Source organism: Acomys minous (genome assembly GCF_964271855.1).
Source record: "Acomys minous genome assembly, chromosome: 5".
NCBI classification, from domain to species: domain Eukaryota; kingdom Metazoa; phylum Chordata; class Mammalia; order Rodentia; family Muridae; genus Acomys; species Acomys minous.
In genome coordinates this window covers 22,936,524-22,963,663 of record NC_140494.1, presented here as the reverse complement: position 1 = coordinate 22,963,663, position 27,140 = coordinate 22,936,524, and the positions used below count along the sequence as shown (strand labels likewise).

The 27,140-nt window shown below is 46.4% G+C and overlaps 1 protein-coding gene across 25 annotated transcripts in view; it reads right to left on the bottom strand.

Annotated features, from left to right (window-relative positions):
* The window catches only part of KIAA1217, a 797,280-nt gene that overhangs the window by 16,819 nt on the left and 753,321 nt on the right, over window positions 1–27,140 (bottom strand). For 19 of the 25 annotated variants that reach the window (XM_084782818.1, XM_084782806.1, XM_084782795.1 and 16 more), the window contains 7 exons: window positions 25,649–25,753; window positions 25,101–25,150; window positions 18,843–19,009; window positions 9,200–9,375; window positions 6,045–6,175; window positions 5,363–5,510; window positions 2,835–3,282 (listed from right to left, as the gene is read on the bottom strand). In XM_084782818.1, the coding sequence (XP_084638944.1) occupies window positions 2,835–3,282; window positions 5,363–5,510; window positions 6,045–6,175; window positions 9,200–9,375; window positions 18,843–19,009; window positions 25,101–25,150; window positions 25,649–25,753 (1,225 nt within the window). The remainder of the gene's footprint in view (window positions 1–2,834; window positions 3,283–5,362; window positions 5,511–6,044; window positions 6,176–9,199; window positions 9,376–18,842; window positions 19,010–25,100; window positions 25,151–25,648; window positions 25,754–27,140) is intronic. The other 6 variants (XM_084782813.1, XM_084782811.1, XM_084782812.1 and 3 more) reach the window with 1 other exon arrangement.

The following is a 27,140-nucleotide window of genomic DNA, read 5'->3' as shown; positions in this document are numbered from 1 at the left end:
CATCAGTTGCAAAAATAAGTTCAGGTTAAGAAAAATCCTTTGCCTCAATTCTAGTCCTGCTTAGGACTCTGTATATGAATGACCTCTGGGCCATCCTTTCCTCCTTATAAAGTGGGAAGGTTATTGTTTGGCTCATTACAGTGTGATCAAGTTTCATGATAATGAAAACATAGCTAAAAGCATATTATCCTGTGCTTTTTACAGAAAGCTGAGTGGAATTTCACCCCATAACTGGTAGGTACTCCTGATGTAAGACTAAATAAGACCACTGAAAATACAGTGTTGTAGTAGATCTTGTGGGCCAGTGGCACATTTGCTCAGCGTTCACATCATACAAACAGAAGGCCCACTTCCACCATCGCCGGTCTCCTGTGTTCTCCTTAGCGTTGACCACCTGGCCGGCACTTGGTGAGCCACAAGCAGGTGAGCCTGGCTCACTGCCCACCCAGAGCCTATAAGGGATAGTAGGGATCCGTGAACGAATAAAACAGACCTGATTGGTCAATGGCCCAGCTAAGGAGGGCCCTAGGCATTTCATAGACAATTCCTAAGTATCTTTTCACAACTTGAAATATACACATCTTACCGGTAATTATTACCAAGTTCTTAGCACATGTTTATAAAATAAAAATGGTGTCGAGCTGACATCCTTCAAGTAAGAAAACATGACCAACGCTCCCCGCCCCCCCCCCTTTCCCCACTGGGGATAGAGTCCACCAGTCACCTTCTATCTCTCCCTCAATAAGCAGTTTTTAAATAGGTGACATGGATCAGGACATAGACAATGCATGTGGATTGGAGGCTCCCCCATCACGACAGTTTTAAACACACCCAGAGCTTATGACCAGGTTGCTAGAGACAGAGTGCAGAAAAGGCTCTGAAATTAGGGAGAAAAGTTGAGGAAGTTTGCTTCCTCACAGAGATCCACCTGCCTCTGCCTTCCTGAGTGTGGGGATTACAGGCGTGTGCCACTGCACCCGACCTGTGTAATTACAACAGTGCAGTTTTTATATGTCATTTGATTTGCTTTTTCAGTGATGGGGAACTTGGGAGTCGGCAAGTGCTGGGCAAATGCCTTGCACTCCCACCCTGCATCTTACGGTGTGACCCAGGGCGCCCTCTACCTCAGCATCCTGGTGTTAGCCTTCAACTGCTGCAGTACCAGCGTTCCCTACCATGCCCACAGCTCCATCTGCATCCCTAGGCTATAACATCCCATTCATCTCCACCATCTCAATCGGCTGTGTATCATCTCTGGGCTATTTCCTAAATATATCATATGGAAACGCACTGGTTAGGCACTTGGGAGGCAGAGGCAGGTGGACTGTTGTGAGTTCGAGGCCAGCCTGGTCTACAAAGTGAGCCCAGGACAGCTAAGGCTACACAGAGAAACCCTGTCTCAAAAAATAAAAATAAAAATAAATCAACAACCAACCAACCAACCAAATAAACAAACAAACTCACTGGTCAGACCTTCTGCACTCCTGGGGACCTTGTACTGGTTTTCAGATGCTCCTAGATCAACACACAACCCATTCCTTCGGTCTTTACTCTCCGTTCTCAGCTAAACTGGTTTACTCACAGCCTTCCTGCTCCAGCACTGTTCTCCAGAATGCCCTCCTTCACACTGGTCCTGGTTAGTTTTTTTGTCAGCTTGACACAAATTAGTGTTATCTGGGAAGAGGACCCTCAATTAAGAAAATTTCTCCGCCGGGTGTGGTCGGGTGTGGTGGCTCACGCCTGTAATCCCAGCACTCAGGGAGGCAGAGGCAGGTGGATCTCTGTGAGTTTCAGGCCAGCCTGGTCTACAAAGTGAGTCCAGGACAGCCAGGGCTACACAGAGAAACCCTGTCTTTAAAAAAAAATTTTTTTTTCCTCCATCAGATTGCCTGTAGGCAAATCTATAGGGCATTTTCTGGATGAATGATTGGTGTGCGAAGGCTGTGGCATCTCTGGGAAGGTGGTCCTGGAGTATTAAAGACAGCAGGCTGAGCAACGCATACGGAGCAAGCCAGTGAGCAGAACTCCATGGGCTCTGCTTACGTTCCTGCCTCCAGGTTTTTGCTTTGAGTTCCTTCCTTGGCTTCGCCCAGTGGACTGTGGCCCAGGACTCGTAAGCCAAATCAACCCTTGCCGCCTCCTCCCTGCCCCTCACCCCCTCGCAATGCTGCTTTTGTCACCACGGTGTTTATCACAGCAACAGAAAGCAAGCTAGGACAGCACCTTCTCTGCTTCCCAGATACTAGTAACTTTCAGGGTGGGAGGCAGACCCTCTCCAAGCTTGCCTCTAGCACGGTGGCTCAGTGTGCACTGGCTCAGAAAATGCATTGCCTCATTTCTCTGCAAGCTCACGTTCTGCCACCTTGGGTGAGCACAGAAAATTCCAGATCTGCCCCTTGAGTACTGGCAGATGCTCCCTATCTGGTCTTTCTCCATGAGAGCCGGCTGATCAACACATTTACCAGCGTGCCACTGAACCATCCTCCTCCAGATTAGGGGTCATCTTCTCACACCTACGTTTTCCTCAACCCTACTATTGTATTCTGTTTCTAAGAAAATCTTTAAAAAAAAAAAAAAGGAAAGAAAGAAAAGAAAATCTAAAAACAAACCCTTAAATATCTATAAAAAAGTTATTTTTAGTCAAACTGTATCTTTGGTTCATATTATATTCATATTAATACACAGTCCTGTTCTCACACACACACATACATACACATACACACACCATATCCATACATTGGCGTTTAAATATACAACAATCAGAATATAAACTTCCAGCAGGAAAGGGTTATGTTATGTTTATGAGGTCATGAAAAATGGAAATAGGACTTTACCTCAATGGACACTGCCCTGTTCTTGGCACTCACACTGTGGATTTCCTCAATGAACAAGCTCTGCATGGTGGAACCATTCATTGGGTTCTGTGGAGACTGGGGGGCTGGAGCTGCTTGTGGCGCAGAGGTTACTTCCTGTGTGATTGCTGTGTGGGCACTGGTCCCTCCAGGCAAGTTCTGGGCTGGGTTCAGCAAGGCTGAGGAGTGCTGGGAGGGCTGCATGAGCACAGGTGAGCTCTGTACATGGTGAACCGTCATGGTGGATAGGGGCACCACTTCTGACTTCACATCGCTGGGGCTTCCGGTGCTACTGTGGAGGGACTGCCCAGGTGAGTGGGCTGTGTCCTCCTGGTGCTTCAGGACCTCTGCAGCTGTGGCTTTCTCCATGGCGACATACTGTGCGGCCTGGGCTGCATCTGTGCCTTTCAGGAGCCCGTCAGTGACATGCCTAGGAGAAACCACGTACAGCGGGATCAAACAGTGATGAGTCATCTCCACGCTGGCTCTGTGGTACCAGTGTCAATACCAGTTTAGATGAAAATATTTAAAAACAAAAACAAAAACAGAACCACCTCCAGAACAGTTCGGTTAAGGAATGAGGGTTACCCTGGCAATTTTCCAAAGCCATGTAATTCTTTCTTCAAAAGATAGTAGTGCGTTGTGTTGGGGTAGTTGCTCACGTGTGTATGGATTCAGACACTGCCTCCCATCTTGTCATGGGTGTACTCATGCTATTATACCTGGAACTACATGGGTTCTCGGGATTTGAACTCAGGTCCTCATGCTTTGTGGCAAGGGCCTTTGCCCACTGAACCCTGCCATCATCCCCAGGAGATATTCTCTTTCTTTCAAAAAAGAAATGTCAAACAGAAGACTTAATCTCTATATTTTATTTAGTTTCACATTTTCTTCTTATTAGAATGTTCTTTCTCTTTTTTTCTGATTTGAACAAAAGACTCATTGACCTATGACTTTCCTCTGCTCGTCACATCCCTTTGTCTTTTGCTTTCTGCTTTACCTAGTAGAGGCTACTTCAGTCTCTAAGTCTTCTGAGTATTCAAAGCACATGATCCCACCTTCTTTAAGGCCTTGCACTCACTGGTTCTAAGACAAACACTGACAAATACAGTGCTGGGTATAGGAACATCCTTCAACTGTTTTCCAGAGAGAAGGGATGTTTGCTCTCTGCCAGCCCACAGTTTTCATTTAATGAGGTTGGCTCTAACATCTGGGCAACAGCTTAATGAAGACATTCTTCAACCCATCTTTATTGTAGTGGAGGAAAAATTGACTTCATCAGTAGGACTGAATGACCCTCTGGGAAGGAGTTGTGATACAGCTCCTTTCTAGATGGTCTCCGTGGACTTAGATCTCCTTTGGCATTGGGTTTTCCTGCAGTTGACCATGCACCCACTTTGGAGAGTTATCTTGTTGAGGTTGGTTATTGCTAGAAAAATTGAATCTGCTTCTTAGGATCAGTAATCCATCTTGTCCACCCGAAAGCTGCCTGCATGCCCAATATAGTTCCCTTCTAAATCTGACAGAGCAGCGCTCCTCAACTTCCCAATGTCGTGACCCTTAATACAGTTCCTTGTGTTGTGCTGACCCCCAACCATAAAATAGTTTTGCTCCTGTTATGAATTGTTATGTAGATATCTGATATGCGACCCCTGTGAAAGGGTTGCTTGGTTCTCAAATGGGTTGGGATCCACAGGTTGAGAACCACTGTGACTGAGTGATTATTCAGGGGACAAAAGTCCTACAAAAAGCTTCTGACACATTACTTCTGCTTGGAAACACCCCCGCCCCTCCTTCCTTTCTTTGTATGTGTGTGTGTTGTTGCTGTTCACGGCTGAGTACATCTTAAGCAAGTGTTCTACCACTGAGCTGAATCCAGCCTTTCTAAGCATATTTACACTGTATAGGAGATTCTAGAGTTTTTCCATTGAAAGCTATAGATCACGCAGTGATTTCTCCAGGTCTTTGTTCACAGTAATGATCTCTGATGAGCACGTCCACTCAGGGGTGTTTAACTTCTTTCCTAGGGGGATACCAGCATGCTCCCAGATACTCGCAGTAGATAAACATTTGACTCAGTTTTCCTACCTGAAGTCTCCTATGCCCTCAAGGTGAAGAAGGCTAATGGATTATTTTAATTTGTTCTTCACCTATAAAATGTTACAAAACATCAGTTGATTGAAAAAGAAACCTATTTACTTATTTAATTTTATTTTTAAACTCATTGTTAGTCTATAGCACAGTGGGGCTCAAACCCAGGAGCACACACTGTCATCGAGCCTAGCACATGATGAATGATTTCAAAGCCTATGCTGGGTCCAGTGCAAATGTCTACATTGAGGAATTAGACCCTCAGTCCACACTGTAACAAATGTTTGGGGGCCAAAGGAGTTGAGGGTACTCCTCAGGATGCCATAACTCAGGAGTGGTAAGTCACGAAGAGACTATAAGCAGGCCCTTAGAGCCCATGGCCCGCCCCTCAGCCACCCCATCAGGACCACGACAGTCACCTCCGTAACATCGTCAGGACATCCGTCATGTTCCTCACACGCTTCAGGAGACTGTCCAGCTTGTGTGGCTCTTCCTTCAGGAACCTCACTGCTTCAACTTCTATGCGCAAGACAGCACGCATCTTGTTTTGCAAGGTTGGAAATTCTCCTACAGGCCAGACCAGCAGTGAGTTATGGAACAGGGAGGCTGAATAACCATGTCCACCCGACTCCTGTGACCTGGGTAGCACAGAGAAGTCCCTTGCCTACACGTGTAGGGAGGCAGATGGTCAGACCAAATGACCTTGGATAAGGTCACAGCCCCTCTAGGTCCATTCCCTGTGTATTATGGGTAAGGCTAACTGAAAATTAGGGTTCTTTTCCATGAGTCTGGTATGTCAGTAAGGCTCAGTAAAAGGGAATAAAAATTTTTAGTACTATCGTTCAGTTTCCATCTTCAGCACCCTCTATAAGGGTCCTCTATGAAGTCTTGAATGAATATTCCAATATCTGAAGGATTGTTTTTTTATTTACGTGTTTATTTGAAACACAGTCTCACTGTTTCCCTAGGCAGGTCTCAACTGAGGTTCGAGGGCTCCTCTTGCCTCAGCCTCCTGAGCAGCTGGGATGACAGGTCCATATTGAAAGACTCTTAAACACAAGCAGCACACGTCCACCGTCCCCGTTCCAGCGGAAGACTCACCTTTGAGAGTGGCCACAGCCTCTCCCACTTGTCGTAGGAGGAAAGCCCCATCCTCCACATCTTTCAGAGTCACCACTCGGCCAGCGGATGAAGAGTCCTTCTTCAAGTCCTCAACAAAGTCCTCCAGCTCCCTGTGGGGGAGACAGATAGCAGATGGAACTGAGCAGAAAGGACAGATGCAGGAGCAGGGTGCTCTCCATTTTCCACTGCGTCCCAGCATCCCTTAGGCTTCCATGAAGGAGGTGGGAGCGTGTTGTGTTGGAACCTTTCATGGACGTATAAGGCAACTACAGGACGGTTCTCCTGTGCCTGTCGTTTGAGGCCCAGATTGGTCAGGGCTCTGTGTGTGTGTGTGTGTGTGTGTGTGTGTGTGTGTGTGTGTGTGTGTGTGTGAGAGAGAGAGAGAGAGAGGGGGGGGGAGAGACTTGAGAGAGAGAGAGAGAGAGAGAGAGAGAGAGAGAGAGAGAGAGGGAGACTTGTGGCTCGCTGAAGACAGTTTTTAATTCTCAGTGGTATTCATGCCAGCCGAGACAGCAATGTGTCTGCTTGATCACCAGGAAGGAGAGAAAGACAGATGAAGGAAGTAGTGATAGACTAGAGATGGGGGCAGGAGATGTGGGTGCTGGAGCAGGAAGGAGGCGTGGCAGCTGTGAGCCCGCACTGTAGTGGCGTCAGATCAGACAGCCACGTTTCTCAATTTTGATTCCTGACCTTTTTTTTTTAAGCTCAGGACTGTCCTCTGCACTGAAGGCTGTTTAGCTGCATGACTGCCTCTCTACCTGTTGAGTACTAACAACAAGGGATTCCAAATTTCAGTAATTTGTGACACCTGTGAATGTCCCATGGCACTGTCAAGTGTCTCTGGGAAAGCGAGGGCAAAACTGCCCTCAAAATTCCCTAATGGATAACCTGTAGCATATATGATTGGCCCATTAACAATGATTGTCTCTCTTCTAAGCACTTAGAGATCTAATTTCTGGTGTGTGTGTGTGCGTGTGTTTGTGTGTGCGCGTGCGCGTGCATGTGTATACAGATACTAACTCCAACAGAGCTGAGTTACATTTTTCCACTTGAAGCAACTTGCCTGCAAATTCAAGAGAAAGATTTTCTTAAAAATTAGTAAGAAGAGAATGCTGAGAAATGCAGGACCACTAGGTGGCAGTAAATGACTGGTGACTGTAACTCGGAGCCCTATTGGGGCGGACAGAGGATGCCCTTTCCTCTAGGTGAGTGAGCGGAGGGAGCAGAGGAGGACAGGCCACACATGGCACATCTGACCTCTCCTGAGCAGGGAGATGGAGTGTTTGGTGACGCTAGCCATTCTGACATAAAAATTTCGGGCCAAACCGGGCGGTGGTGGCGCACGCCTTTAATCCCAGCACTTGGGAGGCAGAGGCAGGCGGATCGCTGTGAGTTCGAGGCCAGCCTGGCCTACAAAGTGACTCTAGGACAGCCAAGGCTACACAGAGAGACCCTGTCTCGAAAAACCAAAAAAAAAAAAAAAAAAAAAAAAGAAAAAAGAAAAGAAAAAAAATTTCGGGCCAAAGGGGAACACTGTGGCTCCTGTTTCTACATTTGCAATTCCCTCCTGGTGTTATGTTAGTGTACCCACAGGACACGCTAACATGGCTGCTCCCTGAGGTGGGAACTGGACCAGCCCTTGTGACACTTCTAAATATGGTCACCTGGTGAGGGAAATTCCCAGCTACACTAAGCACAGTCTCCTGCGTGTGTTGACTATACTGTGTCCAATCCACAGGCTTTGATGAAGCCCTTGCAAGTTAAGACCCCAGTGTTAGCCCAGTTCCATCAACCACGCACACGCAGGTCAGTGTGCAACTACACCTCCGAGGAGATGTTTTGTGACCCAAGACCACTCCAATGAAACAAAATCCTAGGTTAGTTTCTCGTCCATAGTCTGCCTCCTGTATGTCAGAGCCCGGCAACCAGAAGACGCCCAAACTCCGCTTCCCTTTGCTGGGCAGCAGGAAACCTCTCACACCATTGCCTGCCAGGTCCTGAGCTTGCGGTTCCTATTTAAAGCACTGAAGGTTACTTTCGTTAATTCGAAGATTGTAAAAGAGACAATGCAGCTGAAAATGAACACAGGCCATCCTTTGAAAGTCATCAATGGGCTTTTGAAATGATGGCTTTGCTTAACAAGACATCAGATCTTCATGGGTGCTGCCAATTACAGCGTTGACTGAAGTTGCTTCCTAGTCTGCCTTTGTTAATAGGAAGCATATTGTTTGTTAGAAATGAACTTAAGGTGACTCTTACGAGAAGCCCATTTTTTTCCATAGAAAACCATGAAAGACCTAGACTCAATTCTTCTCTGTTCTTTTTAACCCCAGTTTCACCTCTCTGTCTTGACGCTTGTGGGACATGAGCCATACAGGCTCTAGGAGAGTATTTCTTTTCTGGAGCTTAGAAGGAAAGAGAAAGGAGGCGAGCCGGGGAAGAGCAGTCACTGCTTTCTCAGTGGCACTCATTTTCCCTAGCCTCTGCTCTCGTGCCCTACAGACCCACACAGTTATCCTAATCTACGTCTACTTAAAGCATAAGGGACATCTGTGATAGTATTAACGGAATATATTTCATAAATTGTAAACTGGCGTTGTGTGCATATGATGTGTGACCGTGAGTGCAAGGGGACATGCATGGAGGTCAGAGGACAACTTCCTGGCGTTGGATCTGTTTTTTTACTGTGGGTTCCCATGATCTTCCAGTCGTGGCAAGCACAGCCCAGACTGGTATCAAGCAGGTCTCCACAGCAGGAGTATGGTCTATGGAAGGAACCATACCGATGAGAATGGCACAGTTCAGACATGTGACGTCATTAGCACTGCGTCCCCAATTCTCCTGCCAGTCCCCACACCCATGATTCTCTGAGGATGCCACACACTTTCCTGGTCCAGAGACATATTGTCATGGGGACTGTTGAGTTTCCCAGGCCTTGAAGGAGGGACACTTGGAATCACAGATCCCAGGGTCAGTAGAACTCTGAGGTGCACAGTAGGTGAGAGAGAGAGAGAGAGAGAGAGAGAGAGAGAGAGAGAGAGAGAGAGGGAGGGAGGGAGAGGGAGAGAGAGAAAGAGAAGCTAAGAGTGCCCTGTGAACAAGGAGTTCTTATCCTCAGGGTGACCTGCACTCACCGTAACTTTTTGACAATCCTCTCTTCTTCGTGAAGGTACTTCTGCCTCTCTTGCTCCACCAGGGTGCGCTGGCGTTGCACCGGATCCTCCAGCCTCTTCATCGTCTCCTTCACTTTGCTACTGATTTCCAGCTCAGCCTTCTTCAGCATCGCCCTCAGAATCTCCTGGTTCTGCAGCTGTTGAACAAAAGAAATCAGCTTCCATTGGCTTTGCCTGTCTGCCATCGTGAAGACTGAATGCCCTGCCGTCTTCCGAAGAGAAAAGCCACAGCTGAATCTTTATTTTGGTAAGGAAGAGGAGAGGGGTGGACTGTATACAGTATTGCTTCCTCACAAAATAGCTGAGTCTTAGAAGGCAACTGACAGCTGAACTTCAGTTTCTATGTCTATAAAAAAGGTAGAATCTTTTCCACTCTTAGACACACTCTCTCTCTCTCTCTCTCTCTCTCTCTCTCTCTCTCTCTCTCTCTCTTTCTCTCATGGACATGATTTTATAGAGGCGCCAAGAGCACTAGCGCTAGAAGCCAAGTGTTTAATGAGCCCTCCATCCCTCTTAGCTGACTAGAGACCTGGGCATGCCACTTAGACTCTCTCCATCTCCATTTCACTTTTCTCTGATGATATGGGATCTTCTCTCCTTGGAAGGGCAACTCTGCGGCTCTCATGAATACTCAATGACCATTGACTTGATGGGAGTTTTTCAGAATGTCTTTAAAAAGTTACTCTGCACTCTCTGGTTTGTTTGGCTTCATGTCACAATACCATGGAATACCATGTCACTCCTTACCAGGTGGCACTCAGTACTGATGGTGACAAGGATAGGGAGTCCAGATGAGACCAAGGCTTTTGGGAACTTCCTAACTTCACTGGATTTGACAAAGTGTGCATGTGCATCCAAGCCCATAATGTTTGTAGGGTTTCTAGAACCCACTGTCTTTCCATCTCATGGAACAATGAACATGCCAACTTTGCAGCTAGTCTTCAGAAGATGCTGGTCAATGCCTGCATCCTTGGGAAAGGACAATGCTAGGCTTTCATATGTCCATGACGTGACTGTCCTTCATCAGGCTCAGCACCAGCAATTGCATTATACCCATTAGCCTGTCCCTAAGCACCGCCCACCCCCAAACCCCAGAGTGACCTTCAGTTGTTTACACTGTTTTCTAGACCCTTGTCCACTACAAGGTATCGCCTCACAGGATTGGGGATGCTATTGTCATCTGCCTCGTTATCTCTTCACACTGAGAGGAAGTGCAGTTTGACCATGGAACCACATGTTCAAAGCCTCATTATGGTCTTTATTCTGTGAACAAAGAGTAAGCTGGGTCACATGCAAAGGCACCATTGTGTTCCAGTGTCAGTGCATGATTCCAAGAGGTAATTCCTGGCTAAAGAGATTACAGCTATGGAATGCTACTAAGTTTCCATGGCTACGAATAAGGAAGTGTGGTAACTGGACAGTGCTTTTGGCCCGTTGTGGGGATTTAGTGAGAACTGAAAAAAAAAAAAGCTTAGGATAGCATCTGGTACAAAGCCTGTTCTGAGTGCGTATCACCTATTGTAACCAGAGAGCAGAAACCTGGTGGCTGGGGGAGGGGAGGCTGGTGGTTGTGTCTAAGTGAGAGCCAAATCAAAGTTTACCACTCTTGGTGACCTTTGTGACTCACAGTCAGGTTCACACAGCTTTGCTGATATCCTTTTACTGTGCTCCTAAAATCAGTCAGTACATGGCAGACACATGGCACCTGCTCTTTGCCTATACCTGAGGGCCTAGCGCCTCCTACACTTTCTATAGCCACACCAACATGCTTTGATCTTTCTGACTCACTGAGATCCTTGCTGCCACAGGGACCTTGTACCCGCTCTTCCCGCTTCCTGAAATGGTCTTTCTCCTGTTTGCTAATTTCTGCTCTAGGAAGAGGATCCGATACACATCCTTTGAATAGATGAGCTCAGGCAGCCATATTGATAACAGAGAGAATTGTTCTCTAAGCGGTTACATTAGGGAATGACCCACTTGGGCTCAGCCTGGGTGTGCTGCAGAGTCTGCGGCAGGTCTCTGGTCAACACTGTATATACAGGTCAATGGAACATGAACAGCAACACTGCCTTCTATGAAAGCTGTGCACAAATGCAGGACTATGAAGGGGAGGTACAGGAAGTGAAGACATACAAGGCACAAAGAAGTACCTGACTGAATAGTTGGGAAGGTTATGGGTGTCTGGGATCTTGTGAGAAAAAGAGTCTGATTTAACTGGTTTGGGATGCAAACTGAGCATTGGGATTTTTTTTTCTTTTAATTCCCAGCATTGTTTTTCTAATGTAGCCCTAGCTGTCCTGGACTTGCTCTGTAGACCAGGCTGGTCTCAAACTCATAGAGATCCACCTGCCTCTGCCTCCCAAGTGCTGAGATTAAAGGTGTGCACCACCACCACGTGGTGAGTGAATGTGTTTTACTACCAAGGGCAGTGTCATGGTTTAGAAGTGGGTTCATAATGGGAGGGTATCACTGCGCTGTGAGCTACAACACAGCTGTGTGCTACAACCTTCCTGCTCACACCCCACAATGAAACACGTTCAAATAACACTGCCGTCTCCTTAGCAGTAGACAATAAAATGGTTATCAAAAGTAGGAATTATTTCTGGGAGGGCCTTCAAATTAGAATGTGAAAGGTAGGAAGTAGAACCCCCCCACCCCAGAGGTCATGTGACTTATTTTAGGCTCATTGGCAGATTGATAGGCTCAATCAAGATTAGAAAGAATCCATTTTATTATTTCATCCCAAATTATTCTTCTATCTTGGCAAGAGTCTTATTCTAGGCTACAAGCACACTTTCTAGCACACAGTGGATAAATATAGCCTTTCTGACACAGCTATGGATATCCTGGAAGACAATTCCACGTAACATATGAGAGTGACCAGGCAAGCAAAGTAGAAGAGGATTGGCTGTTGCTGAGTGCTAGGCATATCTGTCTCCTTTCCAGACAGGAGGCTTCGTGGGATTCAACTGAGGGAAACAGAGAGGGAGCTTCTCACAGAGAGCTAATTTCTTAGTTCACTTCCTACTCCCTCCCTGTCTAGCCTCTTAGCACCATCACCTCTTAGCCCGGAATATGGCCTGGTTTACCCCAGCAGAGTGCAAAAAGAAAAGCCATGGGCACGGTGAGGCTCCCAGCTCTCTCCTAAGCTGTTGTCAGCATCTGAGAGGATTGGAAAAGCTTGCATTTCAGTTGTTGAGAGAACAACCAACTCTGTGAAGGAACAGTAAGATATATACCCTCCCTCGCATTTAGACACAGTTCCTCGAGTCCACAGATGTGTCTGCCAGGAAACACCACAGAACGAAGAGTCAGCATTTTCTTGTCACTCCCAAAATTTCCTTCATGGTTCTTCAGGTTTGCAACCTTTAGCGCAAGGAAGAGCCACCCATGTTTTCTCTCACCATAGACTAGTCCCTCCTGTCCTAGAACATCATGCACATAGCGTCACAGTCATTCTCCGTTGTCTGGCTTCTTTCATTCGGTGCTCCCAGCCCCATGTGGACATGGAACTCAGGGCCTTGCGAGTGCCAGGCAACTGCTCTGGCCCCGAGCTACACCCCCAGCCCAGCGCAGAGCTCTTGAGATCCCCGCCATTGCTCTCTCAGCCATTCACTCTTTTTATGTTTACGGCTGAGGGACATATATATGAGCGTACTAAATATTTTATATTTTGACTTGATTCTGGTGATCTTGCTGAAGTCATTTATTTCTAACAGAACCTTTGTAGCTCTTTTTCAATTTCAAGTGAAATTGTGTCATCTTTTTTTTTTTTGAGAAAAGCTATGTACGAAGTATACTTTCCCGTCGTGTGCCCGCATTTCCCTTGCTGCTGCTGATCCTTGGTGTGCTTGCTTAGACACTCAGTTCAATGCTAAATAGAAGTGAAAGCTGATTTCCTTCCATCTTGCTCTTGCTTTTAGCGGAAGCATGTGTGCTGTTTCACCAGCAATACCATTTCCCGGAATGAAATGGCTCTCCCGCTTCTGTCTGCCTTGTTCTATTAATCCTTGTTTTCTGGTATCCATTGCTGTGGTGTCCTTTGTGTCTACCAGTCCGGGTGTTTCCTGGGCTCTTCAGTTTGTGGATTTATAACCTTCATCAAAGTATGAAACAGTTGCACCCACTCTCTCTTGTGATAGTTTCCTGTGCCCACTGACCCCTGAGTCCTGCTCCATGGGTCACTGAACTTCAGTGTAACCCCTTTTTAACTCATGCATGCTTCCTGTTGCTGTTTCCTATTGATTTCTTTGGCCAGTGGTTCATCTTTTCAGTCTATCTAGATACTGTGTGTGTGCGCATGCGCGTGCACGTGCGTGTGAACTAGCAAAAGTTCCACTTAGATAGTCTTTCTACCCTTAACCTCCTGTAGCATTGATTCACGTTTCCTTCTAAGTCTCCCAGAATAACTTGAGTAGCTTTTTGAAGTCTTTGCTCCTGATGTGATCGTCTCCATCACTTCCGGCCAGCTTCTATTGGCTGAGCTTTTGCAGATTGTATTTTTCCAGCATCATTCCTGTCTAGCAGGTTTTTTTTTTTAATTGCATGCCAGGCATAGAGTACTAGATTTTGCTGTTTTCCTTATAGATTTTGGGTATTCTCTGACAGGCCAGTCATGTGTGGCTTATTCTGTTATTGAGAGGATTGTTTCCACTAGGGCTAGTTTAGTCCAAAGATGGGGGAGGGAGGGGAAAGCCCTGTCGTAGTGCACTTCATGGTGACGTATCCAATATGGTCTCCTCACTCTTGTTTGCCAGCACTTGAGCTGCTCCAGGCCTGGGTGGTCTCTAGGAAGATTCTGGCTTTTTGGTTCACTCACATGGTCTTTGCCTGGCTCAAAGGTCAGTTCATACCGCACAAGCTTGGCTTGTTACCCCATACCTGGCCCCCACACTAACAGAGTCCTTTCTATACAGAGGCTTCTCCTTTTTGGCACTCCATTCTGTAAATGCTAGCTGCTTCAGCTCTCTGAACTTTGACCTTATCCCTTTGCCCAGGAAGCCTTGAGTTTCTGCATTCCATCTGAAGGTAGCTCCAGCAGATGCATGGGCTAACCGTGCGGTTCACCTCCTTTGTCTCCATTTATCCAAACAACCCAGGCCCATGGTATCTGTGGTCCAGTGTCTGCAAGTCACATTCAATACAGTTTCCAGGTCTCTAGCTGTCAACAGTAGCATGGTGAGTGGAAATGCAACTGCAGCCACTCCCTCTTAGCTGGAAACACAATTTATTGGAAATGCACTTGATGTTTTTGTAAGTGTACTTAGAATGTTCTCGGCCATTAAATCATTAATCGGGCCAAGTGAGTTATCTCTGTCAACTTCATGAATAGTGTAGGAAACTGCTTAAATCTAACTACCTCAAGATAGCCCTGTGCCTCCTCTGCTCCTCCCTGATTTGTTAGGTGAAACCAGCCTTGGCAACATGGCCACCTAGCAAAACGGGCTGGATGCTGCAGTATTACAGTACCACAGAGCGGTGGGTATACCAGCAACCAGGGAGTTTGGGAAGGAAAACCAGACCCCAGAATGACTCCTACTCACTCATGTAAGATCCCCCAAGGCCTCAGGGAACAAAACAAACAATGCCTGGTCATGAACACATGTTATCTGGGTGTTGTCTCATGGACTTAGACAGTCTCTTGTCTGAGATCTGACAGGAACTTGGTAAGTTGCTCTGTAACTCAACTGTCAACTCCTGTGTTCAGTCCACTTATCATTTCTACCTTGTTGAAGGAGGCAGCTCTGGCCTACAGGAGCCACATTTTAGCGTGCTTTCCTCTGGAATACACATTCCCCTGACTATAATTTTGGACACCAGAAAATGAAAGACTCTAGATACATTAAGATGATGGTTGAATTCTATCAGGGCAGATCCTAGAGCTGTGTACTGCTCGCTGTCTCTTCTTTAATGTTGATCCGCCCTCACCAGGGAAAAACTGCAGAGTCTCAGCAATCTTAAAAATGTAACGCTACGTTCAGAATAACCTAATTTCTTTTAAACTTATCAGGAAGTGGGATAAAGAGATAGGGGACCAAGGGGGAAAAATATAAAGTGTGAATTGGAACAACAGAAGGTATTCTGAAATTCTCTCAGAAGGGAAAAATAAAAATCTATGTACTGGGGCATTCTACAGAAATGGAATTATTTACCATTAGAAAAAGTGAACCTTTATTTATAAATCATATCAGGAAAAGTAATGGGCAGAGGTCATAATTTTTCACCATTTGTTGAGTTACAAAGTACTTCGTTGCCAGCTTTGTGGACTCAGGTTGCTTGGGAGTGAGCACACAGCAGAGTAACTATGCCACCAGCCTGTGGCCTGAAGCAAATCTGATGGAGTGGAGGGCACAGCCAATGAGTGAGTGTGAGGAAGGTACATGGTGTGGAGTGGCTTAAGTTACCACTGTCTATCTTCTTCTGGGCTTACAGAGTGGTTTCGTACCTATTCACAATCACGATAGCATTTGTGAGAGCTGGCTGTGCCCAGTAGGTCTACGAGGCATCTCACTGGACTGAACATCCATAATAACCTGAGAGCAATAATTCTTACCCTGGAATATTCTAGAATCACTAGCTTACCTGCCAGTCCATACCAATGAAGTCAGACTCTGGCAGGAAGACTCGATATATGTACTTCTGTGAAGGACCTGAGGGCAGTGTGGGTGGAATATGTCTGTGGCAGTTTGAATGAAAATGGCCCCGTAGACTAATAGGGACTGGCACTATTAGGAGGTATGTTCCTGTTGGAGTAGGTGTGGCCTTACTGGAGGAAATGTGTCCCTGGGGTTGGAGCTTTGAGGTTTTAGATGCTCAAGGCAAGTTCAGTGTCTCACTCTTTCTTCCTGCTGCCTGCCAGTCCAGATGTTGCTACCTCTCCAGCACCGTGTCTGCCTGCATGCCACCATGCTTTCTGCCGTGATGATAATGGACTAACCCTATGAACTATAAGCCAGCTCCATCTACATGTTTTCCTTATTAAGAGCTGCTGTGGCCATGCTGTCTCCTAACACCAATAAAACCCTAAGACAATGTCTTGTCTACTTATAACCTATTGGACGGTGAATCACACAAACAGGGACTTGGTTGTCTTGATGGTCTCACTGACGTCATTTCCCCCCATCTAACTGTCCCTTGTGTCTGCTTCACAGTTTTATTCCTCCAAAGAATCCATCACTTCTGGAAATAGTATGTTCACATGTGATGATCTGCTACAGTCTAGGGCTTTCCAGTGATTTAATTATCTAATTACTGGAGCAGGCTGCCAAACACAGGAGAGCTCATTCACTTTCCCTATTTTATAACACGGCTCGAAGAACATTTGAATTTCTAATTCAATTTCTGTTCTTCTGAGACTCTTCCAGAGAGTTCTGTGTGTCTCTGATGATAGCTCTATTGCTGGACTCCTAAGCACTCTGGGGCTGCATTTCATATTAGGTGTACGATATCACGGTGCAGAAGGAGAATTGGTGCTGCCACGGCTTAATTACTCTCAATTGTTCTTGTATTAAATAGACTCCCCTGGCTGAAAAGACACAAGTTTGTGGAGGAGGGAAGTCTGGGACATGGAGAATACAAAGGCTGGGGTGGAGACAGGATGGCGATAGCAGTCAGGCTGGGAAACAAAGCAATTATCTCCCCCATGTGTTTGCCCTGGAAACTACTAACATCTCTAAGCTCAAGGGCACATGGCTCATTGCTGTTCACTCCCAGAGAGAGCCAATGAAATGGAGCAGTTCTCCGGGGATAAAGGAACCCATAGGGCTAAGATAGGACTCCTAAACCCTGGCCAAGAACTTCCTCATTAAGAAAGGCACAGTTTAACACTGTGCTGCCATGGGTTCCTCAAAGCTTGGTGAGGCGGTAGGGGTAGGAGATGGCTCACTGGGTAAGATTATTTACTGTACAAGCGTGAGGACCTGAGTTCGAATCTCTAGCACCCATATAAAGAACAGGGCATGGCTGCACAGGCCTGTGACCTCAACATTGGAGGACCGGGACAGTGGAGCCTAAGAGTTAGCTAGTTGGCCAACCTAGTTGAAACAGCAAGCTTTGTGCAGTGTGCAGTGCAGTGTGCACACTGCATGTGCAGTGACAGATCCTGCTTCAAAGTGATAAGATGAAGCGCAATAGAGACCTGAGGTCCTCTTCTGGCCTCTGTACCCACAGGTGCATGCCTAGATGCCTGTGCACTCACAAGTATACACCTTAACTCCACACCTCCCCACATACACATAAAATGAAAAAAAAAAAAAGGCTAGGCAAGAAGACATCCATTCAAGATGGACTTTCACAAATGCCATAATTGGGGGTGGTGGTGATTTAAATAAACACACCAAATGTCCCAGGTGTCTAGGACAGAGATAAAGAGTGGGTGGCTGGTGGCTGTCTGAGGACTAAGCAGTATGGGCTGTTTTGTCAACCATCACCATGAACTCCAGGGCTTCAAGAGGCTTCCCAAATCAGCTGCCCTTATTTTACACTTGAATTTTTTCCTCTCAGAAGAGGTGATTCTGAGACACAATCTCATTATGCAGTATAGGTTGGCCTTGAACGCATGGTCATCCTGCCTCAGCCTCCCAGGACTGGGATTAGAGGCCTGAGTATGACTCCATACCTGGATCTAGAGGCCCCTCCCTCCTTTCCACCCCTAGACATTGGTGGTGGGAAAGCGTATTTTTAGCTTTAATTAGGTGGTAAGCCAACTGGGTTTATGCCACTGGGCTGCAGAAAGAGCTGTGGTTCAAAGTCCTGCTTGCACCTCCCTACATGGGGCACTAGCTATTGAGGCTCTCCGCCCAGGCGCTGCCCCGGCTCGTGGGTGTGCTCCGCTTTTAACAATATTTGGATTATGAGCTTCTTAAAGGAGCTCAGGGAGATGTCGCCACAGAGGACAAGCTAGGACCAAGCCCTCAATGTCCAAGCCCCTGGCAAAGGCAGGGAGGGCAAGGCTGTACCGGAGGCAAGTGTGTGACCTCATGCCATGATGTGCCTCCCAGCTCCTCAGCACTCAAGCCAGGAGATAGAATATTCTATTTTGTCAGACTGACAGTGCTTGCTGACCAAGATCTGGGACACAAAGGGTTATATTTGCCTTCTCTTTGATTCCCTATAGCTCACATATTCATCAACAATGAAAAGGATAAGAGAAACCTTCAACACACTACCCAAATAAAATGCAGATTTTTTTCTCAACAGATCATCCACAGTAGCTTTTTTTTCACCCTTATAAATTTATCTTTTATGCTAAAATCATAGTTTCAATGACGTCATAGTTGCTTGAGGAGGAGGAGGAGCTTATTCTTGGAGGAGGAGGGCTGGGCCACACTGAGAGCTGGCAGCCTTGGCTGGTAGGATGCTCACATTTATTGTTAACAGAAGTTGTCATACACTGGCTTTAGTTGTAGTAGGAGATTCTAGACCAGGCTTACAGATAAACAAGGAAGCTGCGCCATTCTGAGCATATGATCATATGATCAACTAGCTCCTACGAAAAGTATAGTAACGGAGCCCAGGAAAGTTGCAGCAGGCCTGGAAATGTGGGGGACACAGAAATCAGACCTAGGGCCACTGAGACAGGGGACAACACATCTGTGAGAAGTACCTGGAGCTGCCTCATTTGCTGGAGCTGCAGCCTGAGTTCAGCCACGTTCCGCCTCATGTCCAGCAGGCTGGTGTGGATGGACGAGGTACCGGCAGGCAGGGGTTGGCTGGGAGGCTGGGGGGACTCCAAAGTGCCCAGACTCTTCCCAGCAGAAACATGGGCCATTCCTATGAAGAAAACGAATAAATAAACAAACAAACAAAAAAACAAAAAAACCCAGCAGAGGCCTTAGAATGCAGACAGCACCTGAGCTGTGAGGCCTGTGTCCATACAGATGACTGAACATTAATTAAGAGAAACATCATGAAAACCATAGGTCACAGAATGCTAACCCTGGGTCACAGGATGTAGTCTGGGAACATCATGTCTGGGAAACTTCACTGTCATGGGACAGCAGAGCAATATTCACAGCACGATGCCACGTCAAGGAGGCTAAATGTTTATGCTGCTGCCAGCCCCATGTGTCCATCAGCCACCACCACCCGCAATCCCTACGGAAGGTTTTATAGACAAAAGCTGAAGAGTATATAAAAGTATAACAGGAAGCACCAGCAGCAAGCACTTCTGGCTGCAGATATTCCGACATTCTTATTGCTAAGTTTTAGATTTTTAAAATCTGTATAGTGTATACCTGTCATTCTGAAGTTGGGGGGGAATTTAATCTCTGGGCCTTCGGGGAGCATGCTGTGTTGCCATGACCTATTGGCAGGCAGACGTGGGACATGCTGGACACAGAGATGGGAAAGTAACCAAAAGAGGCTGCTCTTGGCTAAATGCTTACCAGTTTCTGAAACCAAAAGAAGGAAGATTTCTGTACATTTTCAGCCCTAGTAAGAAAACATGGCTTTGCCTAACATTCCTTAGGAAAGGAGTTGTAACACAAAGCAATGGAAAGACGTGTCTAGGCTGGGGGCGCAGCTCAGGGTGGGGCACTCTGAGGCCCTGGGCTCTACTTCTAGCACTAAAGGGGCCACGCTAGAAAGGAAGGGCTCCTCCGCCCTTCTGCAGCCGCCTCAGCCTCTGTTTTCCTTTCACCTCACATAAGCACATGCATCTGTGAGCCCATTGGGGACAGTCTGAACTGAGGATGGCTTACAGGGCCAGCAAGGTTTAAAGTGTGTACCAGATGGTGTGGCCACTTACAGAGAGTGCAGGGGCATGGAACACGCCCCCAGAGTAAATGATGAGTCTGTATATCACACACACACACACACACACACACACACACACACACACACAGAGAGAGAGAGAGAGAGAGAGAGAGAGAGAGAGAGAGAGAGACAGACAGACAGACAGACAGACAGATAGACAAGGAGGAGGAGTGAGCAAGAGACAGATATACACACAGACAACACATACACAAACACACACAAAATAGAGACAGATACCAGCAAACACATACGTGCACGTACATAGACATACATATGAGCAAGAGACAGAGACACACATACACACCTACAAACACACAAAGACAGAACACACACACAGATAGACACATATGAACAAGAGACAGCTATACACACATGCATACTACATACACATCCACCTACAGACTACACACACACACACACTCTCTCTCTCTCTCTCTCTCTCTCCAATTTTCTTTCCTGGGAGTTTTGTGAATAGCCCAGGCTGGCCTTGCAGGGCAGAGTCTTGCATACCCTGTGGTGGTTATCAGTGGACGCCTTGCCTTTCTGTTGTGGCTCACCAAGTCCTTCACACTAGGGTGACTGTCCAAAGATAGTTGTTCTACTGCCTCCACGGAACACCAGAAGGTTGGCACGTCTCGCTATTCTTATGTGCCTCATTGGTTACTCACACCATTACCAGTCACGACTTGAGACACATGTACATGTGCCTTTCCATTACACTCAAGTCAAAGTCACCCCCAGAAGTCAGTATCTGCCACCTGTGCAGCTGTTGAAAACTGCTTTTCCACTGCGTAGGTAAAAAAGAAAACAACATCTCTTGCTAGAGTGCTGTGTCATAATTAACTTAGTGTCTTCCAAGGTCAGGTATTCTGACAGGGTACAAGCAGTTGCTTTTGAATCAGCCAATGTCTGCCTTGTCTGTCTGTGCGTGTGTAGAGGCATGTGGACACTCCTGACGTTATGCCATGTATCACCCGGATAGTAAGTGGATCCACTGAGGTGTCTCTCCAGTGAAAATACGATGCTCTTCCTAGTCATCCTGTCTTGCTGGCTCCTCGTCAAATGGCCTAGTCCTTCTACACACCTGATGATCCTTGCACATTCTGGGGGGTACCAGCTTACGTCACCAATCTTATTATAACTGTGTTTGTGTGTGTGTGTGTGTGTGTGTGTGTGTGTGTGTGAGAGAGAGAGAGAGAGAGAGAGAGAGAGAGAGAGAGAGAGAGAGAGAGAGAGAGCGCATGCCTGTGTACATGTCAGTTTCCTCCTCCCAACTTTTAGTGGGTTCTGAGGTCAATCTTAGGTTGCCTGGTTTGTACAGCAAGCATTTTTACCCACTGAGCCAACGCTTAGAGAAGGCAGGCTCCAGTCTGCACGTTTATTTTTAAATATTTATTTATTATTATGCATACAGTGCTGAAAAGGGCATCAGATCGCATTATAGATGGTTTGTGAGCCACCATGTGGTGGCTGGGAATTGAACTCATGACCTCTGGAAGAGCAATCAGTGCTCTTAACTGCTGAGCCGTCTCTCCAGCCCCACGTTTATTTATTTATTTATTTATTTATTTATTTTTGTTACAGCTTCATGTTGATAATAGGCTTCAAAACACATTTTCCAAAATCAATTTCTTTATAGAATCTATACTTATTTTTAAAACACGTCTCTATCAATAACCTCTGGTTCCACTGTGTGTGGTTTTTAGCCCTACCAATGCACTGAAATGGCTGCTCATACAGTGGCCAGTGATCTAGGGATCAATGGCACTCTCCAGGGAACGTCACTTCATTCAGCACATCCTCGGTCTTTGTTATTATCAGTCACTTTCATTTCCTGTCTCACTGAAATGTCCCCCCCCCCCGCCCACCCCCCCACCCCGGCCCAGCCCCCTTGCCTTCTTTCCTCTCCTGCATTCAGGGGCAAGTCCATCCTCTTCCACCACCTGCCCCGCTCCTCCCACCCCCACCGTGGCCTACAATTATCTTTGGAACCACGTACCAATGGCCTCGAGTCACCACCAGTCCTTCCTATAAGCAGATCACACTCACTATCCCCACTCACCTCTCCAACTCCTTTTGGCCTCTTTCCATTTGACCTTAGCCAAGGTCACTATTATCCACCTCATTGTTTAGGCCAGAACCTGGGCGCCATCCTTACTATCCATTTTTTTCCATGTATGATCTTGAGCAAGCAAGCAACTCAACTGTGTTCTCTCTGTACACCTTAAATGGGCATTGGTGCTATCCTGCGGGCTAAGGAACTCAGCACCTCTGTCACTGCCTAGCCAGACGTCTGGCCAAGACTGAGCTTCACGGCTCTCGGTTGAATTACTTCTCTGAGCAGAATGCTAAAAAGGACTGAATGCCCTGTCTCTGTCTAGGGTCTCAGCCAGTACACAGCACTGGGGGGCTGGGCAGGGAGGGGAGAGCCAACAGCTAGGATCTACAGTAAAGGCCTTGATATGCAGACTCAAGATGGACAAGACCTAGTTGCTGGGGACTCCAAGTAGGTCCCCACTCACAATGGAGCCACAAGAGTTGGTATGCCACACCCACAGATGTCACACTCAGTTTCTTGCCAAGCCTAGTAGTAAGAGACAACATGCGGTTTGTCCCCTAGGATTTTATTCCTTTCTGTATCCTGAGCCTATCCTAGGTAGGGATCTTGGTTAGTTATATCTTAGAATCATTACCACCATCATCATCATCACCAACGTCATCGTCGTCATCATCATCATCATCATCATCAAGCATCAAGCATCATTATCATGATGTGTTGGGGCATGGGGAGTGCACACGACATAGCATGCAGGTGCAGGTCAAAGCACCTGCTGGAGTCTGTTCTCCCCGTCTGCCTCTGTGTGGGTCCTGGGGACTGATGTTGGCAAGCCTGCACATTTACCCACTGAGACCTCTCCCTGGCCCCTGGCTAGTTAGATCTCAATATGAATCTTAACAAGGGTACGTGTGATGGGAACTTAATGTACCTTGTTGTCATAGAACTAATGCTGGTGTGAGATTTAGGAAGACTGCCTGTCATTACCTGGGGGGACTCTGAACATCTTACCTTACTGTGAGTCTGTTTCTCTTTGTATAAGATACAAATAACAATGTTTTCCTCATAGGGTTAGGAGTGTTAATTGAGACCATAAAGAATGTAGCACACACGGTGTGCCTCAAAAGTGAGAGATGCCTTCTGCTTCCTTGTGGTTACAGCAAATTACACAGTTCTAATGTAGCCAGGACGTCTGGATTTCATTTGTGTTGACCTTTGCCCAAACGAGTTTCTTGGCTTTTATATATGTCTGTTATTTGTCTCTACACTGGGATGGCACTGCTTTTCTTATCGTTTACTTTCTAGGATTATGGAAGTATTAATGTATCTTGTGCATTGTGCAGGCTTCTATGGCAACTAAACCCCCGTGGGCAATATTTAGCCTTGATACATTCATTACAAGGAGAAAGACCGACAGGGGCAGAGACACCGGAGTGAAAATCACTCACATTGCCAATGGCATTGCCAATCTCCCAGGTTTAAAAAAAACAAAAAACAAAAAACAAAAAAACCCCCAAAAAACCACATGGTCATTACTACCGTCTGCCCCCTGGAATTATTGATCTAACACTTGGAAGCACAGCCAAAGAAACTACACTTGCTTCTTCTGCCTTGCTCAATAATGGCATTTACAACAATTTCAAAGTGGGGAAATGGGACCACCTGCATCTCTCTCAAGGGACTGGCGTATAGTCACATGAAAGGATGAGATAGAACAGTAGGTATGTGAACTGTGTGTCACGTGTGTGTAGCTGTGTGTTCTGATTTCTTGTCTGGAACAAGGAAATAAAAATGGTACCTACCCATTGGGGATAGACATTAATGGCTTAATGCATGAACAGTGTCAGGCACACAGGAAGTGCTCCCTAAAAGTTTCCTTATTACTACTGTACAGAAATCAAGAGAGCATCAAAGCTTACAAACCCACATACATACACTGATCAGAATGCTGTACAGGACACTCATCTTTCCCAGAGTCGATTTCAGAGGCATTGAAAGCTTTAGTATTTAGAAGTTTCATTTTATCCTCTTGAGTTCATAATAAATAAGAAAATGAGTGAATAATTATCCCCAAAGCACACTGGCAATTGCTCTGAAGATGAGTTTAGTGATTTCTATAAAGTCACAGGGTTCAGCCAGGGCCGCAGATTGATTTCTAAGCTGAATGCTGGAGAAACAGCCCTTACAACTGAGTGCTAGGCTTTGCTCGGCCTGAATGGAGCCAGGGGAGCGGGGTGGGGGCTAAACTTACGCTCCCAATCCTATCCACATTCCTGTGCTGAGGGAAACTAGAAGATGTGGCTTCCCCCCAAAAGTAGGGGTTCTGTACAACTGGCTGCTGGCATGTAGGCACGCTCCTACCATGATCTGTTCCGAGCCCCGTGGGCAGGAAGAGAGCGTCTTCTGCAGAGAGGCCTGCCTGGGGACCATTGAATGAGGCAGTCATCACCAGATGTGGTGACACCAGGAAAGCCCTAAATCATGTTCATTCTCTTTTCCTATCTAGACTTACGTAAGTGGTCACTTATTCACTCTTGTCCGTTCCCATATTACACCCCGGCTAATGTCCTTCCCCAGGGTGGAGTCTGCCAGTGGCTTCACTTCCCACTTAAGGAACATCTTTGCCTCCACCTGGAAGGATTCTCTCTTCTTTCCCATCCCTAAGTTCCAGGTACCCTTGGTACCCCTCCATCATTCTTCTAGGGGTAATGCTTTCAATACAGGCAAGCCCTGTTGGATAAACTTGTACCCCATCAATCTTGATACTCAACGCACATATTTTTTCAACTTTTCTGGGAATTCTAAGTTCTAGGCAGTCAGCGCAATATCTTACATTTACCATATACACTGGGCACACCAGGACCAGGAACAGAAGTGAGGTCATATGAGTGAGTGAGGTCATTTCTGTACTGCAGGAAGCTGCGGTAGCTATGGAGTTCTTCCGGGTGGCTTTGGAATCCTCCCAACTGATTCGGAGACACACTGAGTCCTTGGGAAGCTAGTCAGAGCTGCCTGAATCTCATGGCCTCCAGAGCTCCCGGGAACACTCACCTGCACCATCTGCTTGGTTCCTGTTGGCTGTGGCTTTCATCATTTTCTCACTAAATAAAAGAAAAAAAAAAAAAGGAGTCAACTCTACAGTGTTCCTTGACCCATCTATTCTTAAGAATTAGCAGTGATGGATTAAGCAATGGAGGTGTTTGACATCAGCTGCCACAGATGGAAAAGGCTTCCCAGGTGTGTGCTGACACAGGCGGATGCGGCTGGGTGCGCAGTGATTTTCAGATGGTGGCAGATGCGGACACGCATGGATGGTAGTGGCAGGCATTACTCAGCAAGTGGTCCAGGAAGCCACATGCACTGGGAAGCCCTCTGACCCTTCTTGGGCCAAAGTGTTAGCTTTGTCCAAGAATTACCAGGAGGAAAACAAAACCAAAAGAACAAACCCCACACCATAATTTATAAAGATGTAAACATGTCAGCCCTAAAATGATCATGGAGAAACGAATTTCACTGAATGGATGGCTGTAATGATTAAAGAGAAGCGGGTTGAATTATTATTATTATTATTTTTTGCTGCAAGGCTTGCTTCTTTTTACCTAGATGCCTCTTTGCTACTACTTGTAATGGGCCCTTTAAAAAGCGCAGACTGAACCAGGCCAGTCAGACTGGCAATCTGCTTCTCCATGGCTTGCATCCTCTCTCTGAAAAACAAGAGAATTGTTTGTTAAAGCTCTGTTGACTTTCCGACTGGTTCTCCTAGGTGAATGATCCACCTGAGGGTTATAAAAGGCACCGCCCAGCAGGCTACCAAAGTCCACTCAAACACAGAGAACTGCAGATCCTTGGCTGAGGCCAAGATTCATTGATAGGATTTGAGAGAGGAGACAGTGACCCCACAAAAAAAAAAAAAAAAAAAAAAAAGACAATGCACAGGCGATCAGTGGCCTCCAGGAAAACAGCATCTCCCTCAGATGGTCACGCAGCATATATTTTTCAGCCTTTTTGCCCTGTTTTGTTGTTTGCCTTGCATGAGAGGAGACCTCAGTGGGATTGGTGGTTAAGTGGTCCAGACCCTGCATCCACTCATGCCTTTAGGCTGCTTTTCGCAGCTGGGATGCTGCAGGCTGGTTTTGGTGTGACTGATGGAAATATTTATTGTATACGTAGTTATACTTGTTTCATAGCCCAAGGGCAGACAAACAAGTGTCTCTTGTCAACACCGTGGAGAATACAATTGAAATCAATACGAGTTTGGGAGCAGATGATGCTCAGTCTAACAGCGTAGAAGCCTTAGCCTGGGGGATTTTTATAGGATCAAGGAAGAAAAATATAGTCAACAACTCAATCATGAACACACTAATAACCCCCCCCTCCCCTAGTTGCTGCCTATGGCCAGGTACTGCACCTTTCTCTTCAGGGCTCCCTATAGTATGGTCAGGTATTTGAAACAGGTTCACATTTTTGCATCTAAGCCTATGGATGTATCACAGGACCACGTGATAGTGATTCCTATCCTACAAACAGCGTACTCATACAACATGGCTCTTCAGTGCAAGCCAACAGCTTTACCTGGTACTCTATGGAGCTAGTACCGCAATCCATCCTTTCCCTACAGAAAAGCAGCTGGTGAGGTTGGGCTATGGAGAGACAGGACATCTTATCCCGAACTTTGCAGTAGTCAAGAGTGTCCTTGACCTTTGAGGCCTTGAGTCTTACCTTTGGACTAATGTCTCGAATGCTTTATTAGGTACTAAATTTATCTTTGTAACTACCAGCTTCTGGGTTGACAATTTTATGTGCGCTCTTCAGTTTAAACTCATGGTGCGGTGATGACATGAGGTTTCTTACATGTATGTATGTCATGCAGTGTAGTAGATAATAGTTGTAAAAACCGCAAGCACCCCCCCCCCAAGTGATATAAGTCTGAACAGTATGACCACTGTTCTACTGGGGTAGAAAAGATCTCAGATGCCAAGGATGGACGCACATCTCCACAGACTGACTGTAGATATGCGCAGGCACAGAGGGGGATGCTAACCTCTGAACTGAACCATCTTCAGGCACCCCTGAGAGCTTGGCCTCCTACTT